This window comes from Elaeis guineensis, chromosome 7, assembly GCF_000442705.2.
Source record: "Elaeis guineensis isolate ETL-2024a chromosome 7, EG11, whole genome shotgun sequence".
NCBI classification, from domain to species: domain Eukaryota; kingdom Viridiplantae; phylum Streptophyta; class Magnoliopsida; order Arecales; family Arecaceae; genus Elaeis; species Elaeis guineensis.
The window spans coordinates 5,284,075-5,294,272 of NC_025999.2; the positions used below are offsets into that span (position 1 = coordinate 5,284,075).

The following is a 10,198-nucleotide window of genomic DNA, read 5'->3' on the forward strand; positions in this document are numbered from 1 at the left end:
GATTAAGATAATCCTCTTGAACTCGGATTCTCTTCCATCGATCGCTGATCCAGATCCCGATTCGTAGTATGATGGTCCAAATCGCTTTTTATATTTGGCCATCTCTTCCTGTCAGTACTGATCATCCAAGCTCATCTGAATGGCAGTCTTAATCTGTGCCTCCTCATCATCTGGAGTGGAAGCTTCCTCTGACTCTCTAGAGTGATAAGGTGGTGGCTCTGCAGCTCGATGGTCTACTTCCATCCTCTTTGCTTTGTTGTTTCCTTCGCTGCTTTGGAATCAGCGAAGTGTTTTTTCATCAACTGTTGGATCTTCTGTGGGCATTTTCGACATATGGACATATCAGGATAACCACCAGTCAGGTGTTGCTTCAACCTAGTCACCCCTCTCTTGAACTCTGTGCTGCACCATTTGTATTTTCAATGATGCCGAGCCAAGAGCATCTCACCATGATCCCAACCAATGTTACGCTCTGAATCTTTCTTCTTACTCATTTCTACAAGTATAACAAAGCATGACAGTTTAATAAATATTAAAAAAATATTATATATAAATTCAAAAAAAATTAATAATAATTTTAAAACTCATAAATTTAAAAAAAATATGTTATATGCTTCAAATAATATTTTTGAATTAACTAAAATATAGTACTAATTTTATATATTTTTTATTTGATAATTTTTTATTATTTAAATAATTATAAAAATATTTTTTAATTTTAAAAATTTAAAAAAAATCTGAGGTTAGATTTAAGTAGCTTGAATCATTCTAAACATTATTTTGAGTCTTTGATTTTATATTTTTTTAAATTTATTATTTTAATAATTTTTGTATAAATAAATATATATATATAAAAATATATAATTAATGATCTCAATCAACGTCACGTTCTGAATCTTTCTTCTTATTCATTTCTGCAAGTATAACAAAATATGATAGTTTAATAATTATTAAAAAAATATTATATATAAATTCAAAAAAAATTTAATAATAATTTTGAAACATAAATTCAAAAAAATATTATATGCTTCAAATAATATTTATAAATTAGCTAAAATATAATACTAATTTTACATATTTTTTTATTTGATTATATTTTTATTTAAATAATTATAAAAATATTTTTTAATTTTAAAAATTTTTAAAAAAATTAAGGTTAGATTCAAGTAGCTTGAATCATTCTAAACATGATTCTGAATCTCTGATTTTATATTTTTTTTGAATTTATTTTTTTAATAATTTTTTTATGAATAAATATATATTTAAAAATATATAATTAATGAAAATCAATGATTTTAGTGTCATCATGTAGATCTTCTAAAGATCTATCACATATAATCAAATCATACCAAAATCATAAAATTTTGACATGATTTTTTCTTATTTTCTTCTTTGTTCTTATCCTTTTTTTAGTCAGAAAAACATAAAAAATAAAATATTTACTAAAAGAATAATACATTACTTTCGGTCGAAAATCACGTCTCCTCGAACCAGTGCTGTAATTTGACGAAATTTTCTCTTTTTTCTAATTTTTTCAGCTCGTGTCATCAAATGTTTGAGAGTTGAGAACGCTCGGGAGTTCTCTGAGAGAGCTCTCGGGTTTCTCTCAGAGAAAGCAGCTGGGCTGCCACAAAATGATAGCCTAGGCCCCATTACACCCCCCACACCCCCCACGCCCACATGCCATTGTCGGTACGATTCGGTTCAACGCTGAACCGTACCGAACCGAGCCATATTGCCCGATTTTGGGCAGTATAGCTCCGAACCATGCCGAACCGCCCGGTTCGGTGCGGTTTGGGTATTTTTTGGAAAAAATGGTCGAATCGGATCGACTGCCGTCGGTCCGGTTCGGTACAACCCGTATCGGGCGGTTCGGCCCGATACAGCATTTCCTGCATTAGATAGGGTAGTGGGTGAGAAAGCAGGGATACATCCTCTTTTTGTAGAAATCCAAATATTTACAGTTACCTGGACCATTTTATAAGGTGATTTCGGGTAACCCAAAAATATGGCCATGGCATTTTTTTCCTATATCCTCTTCTTTTATTTTCCATCCACTTCTCGGCACTTTCCACATTTGAGGTGTATTAGATATATACACGAGCTGGGCATCTAAGTGTGCCTGAAAGGGCCACGCCAGCCCTATTAAAATGTTGAGCCAGACTGCTAGACCTTTAAATTGCTCTGGCTTGAAAAGGGAAAGATATAGGTTGGAGTGCTTCTTGTTAATAAGCTTGAGAGGTACAAATTGGTGTTATGATTGTTTTGCAGGCGTAGTCATGCGAAAAGGGCAGTACTATTTTGAGAACCCTATGAAGCATGGACAATTCAGAAGGCAAAAATAGCCTGTTTTAGCTTTGCATCTTTGATTCAAGGTTTAGAATTTGGTTTAGTAGTACATTATCCTGGTCTTAGGACACGACATTTTGCTATTTTATTTCATCTCATGGTGTCTCAGCTGTGAAATGCATATGTACTTTATGGAATGGAAAAGATCAGTTTTATGACTAATGTAGATTTGTGAAATTATGGATGATAACTAATAATATGCAGCAAGTTAATGTTTGTGACATTGTGTAATATTTGTTTTAGACATAACAATGTTTGTTGAATGATTACTTTTATGAGAATAAAGTAGAATGATGATATTTTGGTGTAATTCTTGCTTTAATGATTTTACTGTAGACAGGTTGCTTCTGCAATCCTGGTGCATGTGCCAAATATCTTGGTTTATCTCACTCTGATCTTATTTCCAACTATGAGGTATGCTACAGTTTTCTATCTTTTCAATGTATTTTTATTGTTTTCTTCTTTTTCTTGTGGATGCTACTTTATTAAGAGCAGCATACAAATGAAAGAAACTGTGCCTCATACCTTGTTAAAGGATTATTTTAATTACCTTAATGTACATTTATCTTTTATTCACATTCTATTTTCTACAACAGGCTGGCCATGTTTGCTGGGATGATAAGGATGTATTATGTGGAAAACCAACAGGTGCTGTTAGGATATCGTTTGGTTATATGTCAACATTTGAAGATGCAGAGGTAATTTTTTTTTTCTCCTATCACTTATATTTGCAGTTTCTTGCAAGCTTTGTTTTTTTTTTTTTAAACTTTCTTTTCATTTTTTATACTTAGTAAAATTCAAATTTAATATTCATATTGCATATAAGCATACTTGTTTGACATTTTTGGAAGTTCTACTGTATGAGATTCTAATGATCTCTTGGTGCATAAAATCTGTACCCTTTTAATGCTGTAGAAAATGGATGCTGTTCTAAGACTAGTTCTTTAGCAGTTCAGAATGCTTTTATGGTTTTACCATTATATTTTAATGAGAGAACTCATCCTTGCTTGTCCACCTATGACCTGCATTATGAATCCTATTCTTATATACACTCAGATATAAGGCGGTTTCAGACTAAGCTTTTTAAGGTCAATTCTCAATTTCATCTAGCTTTCCCCTACGACAAATTAAGCTTCTTTTCCACACTCTAACTTTTGGTTTAGCCTATTTACTTGGGAATTGTTGCACCAGTCCACTGCATCCTGTACCTAGCATTATCAATTTAATCAGTTTGTCATCATTTTATCCATATTGTTCCTTAGTTGAGGAACCCACTTCAAAATTCTCTATTTTACAGCATCTCCTGAACATTGTTTTTGACCACTCACATTGTAGAGTAATGCTGGTTGAACAATGTCTCACACAACTTCCTGTGTGACTCTCTATCCTCAAGTTTGACATCATCGCATCCATTCAGTTTCCTTAAATCCTCATGTCCATTCACCAGTTTTTCGTATCTTGAATCTTTTGTCTAAGTGAGATTTGAATATTTATTCCCAGGTATTCTTATCTGTAACTTGCTCGACAAAAACCTATGTCAAACATTTTTATGGAGTGAATTGCTCCTTTATTTATCATTTTAAGCAAGGTTTTAAATCTTGTGAGACAAAGGTGTCCTGGTTTCTCCATGGAACGGGACTCTCGGCTGTCGTGTTCTATCCCGATGACAGTCCGGGTCATGCCTCCCAGTAGATATCCTCCATCTCTCTCCCCTTCTTTCCTTTTTTTTCTTTTTTTTCCTCTACTTTTCTTTCCTTTCCTTTTGCTTTCTTGTTCTTCTTGTTCTTCCTTTCTTTTTTTCATTTTTCTTTATTTTTTCTTTTATTTTTTCTTTTCTTCATCTTTCCCTCCTTTCCTTTTTTTCTCTTTTTTTTTCTCTCCCCGTGTGAATGAGTTTCGAAGTCCTAAGCCCATCTTGGTCCCATTTTCTCGTAGGAACAGGATAGGACGACCGAGATGCCCAGGATGCCCCCTGTCCCGTCGGGATGTAAAATCTTGATTTTAAGATCTCTTTGTTCAGGTAGATTCGAAATCTCAAGAGAATTTCTTGAGAATTTCTGGATCAACTTTATTCTGTTGGGAAATATGTCCCAAAAGCCAATCGTCAGCCTGTTGACGGTTGAGCAACCTTGTATTGTAATTGATTTATTAATAAATAAAATATATTTTTGGTATTTTCATCATAAGTTTTCATCTTCTAATGAACTCCGTTGTTGTGATGAAGTCCTTAGGACTATTTAGGTTCGATAAAGAGAGGATTTATCGATTAGTCCTTAAAACTGTTCACGACCAAATGATAGGCTGTTAATAAGGACGACAGCTTCTATCGAGTATAGGTCGCTGTAGGCCATATGGGTTGGTTGTCCTCTTAACCAAGGAGTGTGGAGACACTGGTATGGCATACAGGTGAGATGTAAGGGTACATCATCACTGAACGTGACCAACTCCAGAGCATTCTGCTGTCGAGAATGTTTTTGATGGGATATAGGTATAAGTGTCCCTTAGACTTGAGATCGCCTCAGTGACTTACAAACAACTCACTGTGCTTTGATACTGGTCTAACTGAATTTTTAATTCAGTGACGGAAGGCTTCTGGGCACAGTCAAGTACTTGTGAAGTCAGAGTGTGATCAAGATGGGATTGATCACTTCAAGAGTTGGAGAAGAATGAGTCGCTGTATTTCAATTTAGCAAAACCTTGGTCAAGGTAATCCATCAGATGGATTTGATATTTTGAAATACAATGTGGACAACCTGATCAGAGTTGACAGTTGAACTCTGAGGTGTCCTATGAGCATTTTGGTCAAGGAGATGAATTATATGAAAACTATATCCGCATGGGCTCTAAGGATGTTCTACACATTTGACCTATCCGACCATCGGGTACCATTGCTAGATGGTCACTTCGATTGGTACAGGAATTTGTTCCTGTGCTACTGGCTTAGATTCGGACCTATGAGGTCATACACATTAGAGTTCATGATCTGATCGGATGGTTGATCAACGATTAAGAATCGTTCTAGGGTTAAACGATCAATACGATTGACATTTAACCTAGTGCAAGTGTTGCAAGAGGATCGATTAGCAATTCGATTGCTAATTGGCTTAATTTGATTAAGCCAATGGGTTGAGATTAAGTCTAATTGAATATGATTTAATTAGATTTGGTTTGGGCTTGATTGGATCAAGTCCAATTGATTTATTGGATAAGCCAAGTGCAAGGAAAAACTAGTCCTAATTCAATTAGGACTTGGGTCAACCTAATTTCTAATTCGATTAGAAAATTAAATCAGATTTAAATCTAATTTAATCTAATTAAATTAGGTTCTTAATTGGGTTAAGACTTATTTTAATTGGGTTGATTTGGTTTTGGTTTGATTTGGTTTGAGAAATCAAATTTGAACAAGTCATAGATTGAACCCTAGTAAGACTAGGATTCCATCTTGCCCCACCTTAGCCCCCCATGCCCACTCTCTCTTATTTTGTGCGACAAAACCTTTTCTCCCAGGCCTTCACGCACGCCCAAAACTTTCCACTCTTTCTCTCTTACATGGAATGTGGTTTTGGACCAAGTCAAAGTAGGAATTAGTTTGGATTTCAAATTCTATGAGATAGAATTTTAGGAAACCAAAACTCTTTCCTTATGGCATTGATTTTATCCAGATTTTTTTTGAAATTTTTGTGACTTTTATGGCACATATTATGCGCCCTTTGCTGGTGGTCCATGGCAGAAAAAGGAGGGGGTGCCCATGAGTTGGGCATCCCTTGTCTTGCCCTGTTTGGATTTTCCTTGACTAGGTATTTGACCTAGACAAAGATTCTTCATATTCTTTATTTAAGATGAATTTTTTCTTGAAATTTTTGTGGATTATAGAGCATTGAGAGACCTTTGGGGCATGTGAAAATCAGAGAGAAAGAGTGTTGGGGCGTGAAGATATAATAGACACAAAACTAAGTGTCTGGGTTAAAGAAAAGAAAAAAAGAAGAGGATCTTCTTCTAGGATTGCTGAGTGCACCTCTTCCCTTCCTCCATCTGTGAGTTTTTTGAGAGTGTCTTACATCTAAAACTCCTCCTACTTCTCATCTTTGGAAGAGTCCAAATCAAGAAGGAGGCATCTGATCGACCATCGAAGAAGGATCAGCACAGTACTAGCATATTGTGCTGATTTTCTGGACTAGAACTTTTGATTGTGATTCGTGGGCTCGTGTGGACGACTCCTAGAGGTCGGACGCGTGTGCGGCTCGCAACATCATCCTCAAGCCCGGATCAGCAAAGTTAGAACGTCTAACTTGCAAGGTAATAGATCTGATCTGTTATAATTTACATACATTAGATGTAGCATAGAAACATGTTGATATGATCAACATGTAGTTCTTGTTCTTTATATTTTAATTTCTGATTTAATGCCATATAATAATCATGTAATAGGATCTTAGATTAGAGATTCTCTGGTTTTATAAGATAAATTTATGATTTATTTTAGTCTTCCGCTGCTTGATCTTGAAAAAGTTTCAAGATCTAATCCTAAAACCCTAGATCTGGTTCTTTCAATTGGTATCAGAGCCTAGGTTGTTTATTACATGATTATTTATACATGCTTAGATTATTTCTTAGATTAGATCTAATTTATAATCTGATTGTTAAATCTGAAATTAAAATTTTTAGATCAATCACGAACTGTAGGTTATTCTGCTGTAAGGTTTACCTCTTACAGTGCAAAGATTGTCTTAGTTCGTGTAGATCTATCTTTAATCATAAATTTGTTAGATGTGATCTAGATTAAATTTATGATTTATTAGATTTAAAAGATGTTTAAATCTAAAATGAAATCTCTTTGTAAATAATTTTTGCGCAAAGAACCATCATATATTTGTCTGGGAAATTTGCGCAGTTTAAAGTTGAAATTGTTTCAATTACATGAATCTGTTTAGATTAGATCTAAAGTAGTTTCATGCTTATTTCACTTGCATTTTGATTATGAATCAAACATGCAGCTTGGTTGGTAGAACCATGTTGTAAAAATATTTTAGAAACATGAAAATTATTTTCGAAAAGTCGAACCCCAACCCTCAGCCCAAAACTTAATTGAGAATTAAGAAGTTGTTTGATTAGGTTCTAGGATTGTGCATTGAAGAACCTAAGACACAAACCATAACACATTGGGTTAATGGGTTAGTGGGAATTAGGTCCATTAATTGGGTTAGACCCAAGGTTAGATTAAAGATGGACTTAATTAGAGAATTGACTAAATCTAATCAATTGTTGTCTTAGATTAGGTCAAGGATTCTCTAGATCAATTACAATAGTTGTAGTTGGTCAAGTCCATATTTTTAACGAGAACCAAATGGACTTGATTCTTGGCTAAGCGGTTTAGCACGAACTGTTAGGTTGATCTAATCGAAGGTAATTAAACCAGTTGGTGTCTAAGGTAAATTAGACCGGTAGTTTTTAATTGGCAGCCCGCTTACCTGGCCATTTTTGATGGTGTCTAAGGCAAGCTTTGACTGACCCTCCCACCGATCGAACTTACCTGGTCTCTTGGTGAAATTATGTTTTGATCGGATCACTTGACTATTCGAGCTGACCCATGTCAGCTAGGTAAATCAGTGTGGCTGATTTAGGTGCTCCTAGACCAGCCCTTTTAATGGTCTCCCTTAAGCTGACTTGGTGAAGCCAGTGGGAGGATTATGATAAGCTGGTTTATCTGACCTCCTCTAAATCAATTAAATCCTCTAAAATTATTAGGTCCTTAAAATGAAATAGTTATGGTAATAATTAGATCATAGCCTCCCATTAAGTGGATGATAATGGTCCATCAGTTGGATAATCATTGGAGGCCCAAAGGTCTGGTGCTTATCGGCCGATGGAATTGTCATTCATAATATGATTTCTTGACTGCATCTTTCTAAATGGTGGTTAGGTTAGCCAACCAAAGTTGGGCCTAATCATTCATTGGCTAGATGGGCCAAATATGGTTATGTTAATGGTTGGACCTAACCAGACCTTTTCAGTGGAGGCTAAAGCCTACTGATTAGGGACTGGGGCAAAATTAAAATTACTAGAAATTGTTTAGATAAATAATTGGTTATGAACCTACCCTTAGATGTACATGGGTTGGCCAACCAAAGTTGGGCTTGTGTGCAGTCTAAGTAGATTCTAGTACCCACTACGGAATTAAGGTAATTCCTCAAATTGGAGGTAGAGGCTACCAATTCGAATAAAATAGTGGGAGAAATCTTTTGATTAAAGTCCAAATCTTTAGGTTTAATGAATCAATTACTAATTAGATTTTGATTTTCCTTTATGCAGATATGGCCACTTCCCTATCGCTTCGATCATTGTTGGACAATGAAAATTTGGTGGGACCCAACTTCGGTAGCTGGTACCGAAAGTTGAAGATGTCCTGGAGCATGAACGGATCTTATATGTGATAACGGATCCTGCACCTGAGGAGCTAGCTGCCAATGCACGTGGAACAGTCAGAGACTTATCAGAAGTGGCTCAGTGATCGAACCACGGTGCGCTGCATCATGCTGGCTGTCATGAGCAACGAGTTCAGTCGTAGATTTGAGATGGCTCAGCCAAAGGACATGCTTCAAGTATTGGAGGATGCCTTTGGCACATCCGATGACGTGGAGAGGCACAAGACTAGTTGTGCCATCTTCAATGCCAAAATACGGGATGGTGTCTCTATCACTGATCATGTATTGTACATGATCGAGCTGATGGAGCATTTGAGCAACCTCGGCTTTTCCTTGCATGAGCAGCTTGGGAAAGATGCAATACTGAACTCGCTGTCCAAGTCTTATCTCCCATTTCTCACTCATTATAGAATGACAAAGCCTGAAGTAAACTATCACGGGTTACTGGGGTTGCTTCAGAACTTTGAGAAGGATCACCAACTCTACAAGGAGTCGGTGAACTTAGTGGGAGGTTCGTCTTCTGGTTCTCGACCCTTTGAGAAAGGGAAGAAGAACAAAAAAAGAAAGTGAAGAAGGTGCAAGTTCAGGTTGGGACATCAGTGCAGGGCCAGACCAGAAAGATCAAGCCCGATAAGAGTCAAGCTGAATGCTTCTTTTGCAAGAAGCAAGGGCACTGGAAGAGAAACTGTCCTCAGTACATTGCCTCCTTGGACCAGAACAGGCAGAGAAAGAAGCAAGCTGTTGCTGGGCAAGGTATTTATATGATAACTCCTTGCAATTTCTCTATTTGTGATATAATTGACTGGGTATTGGATACCAGTAGTCTTATCATATTTGCAATTCATTGCAGGGGTTGTAGTTCAGTAGGAGATTCGAGCAAGGCGAGAGGTTCCTGAATGTTGGAGATGGAAGACCAGTTCCAGTTCTAGCATTAGGAATCTTGAAACTTGTATTTGAGTCCCATACCGTTGTTCTTACTGATTGTCATTTCTGTCCCAGTTTCTTTTTAAATATTATTTCTGTAGGTCTTCTGGCCAAAAATGATTATGAAATTTCAATAAAGAAATAAGTTTGTACTTTGTAATATCATTATGAATGGTGTTACTATTTTTTGTGGATATTTGAACAATGGTGTGTATATGTTATCACAATCTGTTAACGTAGTCTATTCTACTGGCAAGCACCTTAGATTAGATAGTGTATCAGATATCTACTTATAGCACTGTAGGCTAGGTTATATAAACAAGAACAGGATAAACAGGTTGACTCAAGAGGAAATCCTCGAAGTTAGTGATTGTGAATCACTTCCAACCTGTGAGTCCTGTCTTCTTGGTAAAATGACCAAGTCACCTTTCATTGAAAAAGGTGAGAGAGCTACTGAGCTCTTGGGCCTAATACATACTGATGTATGCGGGTCCATGAGCACA

The 10,198-nt window shown here is 36.1% G+C and overlaps 1 protein-coding gene across 5 annotated transcripts in view; it reads left to right on the top strand.

Moving 5' to 3' along the window:
- LOC105049235 (molybdenum cofactor sulfurase) overlaps positions 1-10,198 on the top strand; it is a 92,350-nt gene that overhangs the window by 43,121 nt on the left and 39,031 nt on the right. For all 5 annotated transcript variants that reach the window (XM_073260508.1, XM_073260510.1, XM_073260509.1 and 2 more), the window contains 2 exons: positions 2,686-2,763; positions 2,946-3,047. In XM_073260508.1, coding sequence (XP_073116609.1) covers positions 2,686-2,763; positions 2,946-3,047 — 180 coding nt within the window. The remainder of the gene's footprint in view (positions 1-2,685; positions 2,764-2,945; positions 3,048-10,198) is intronic.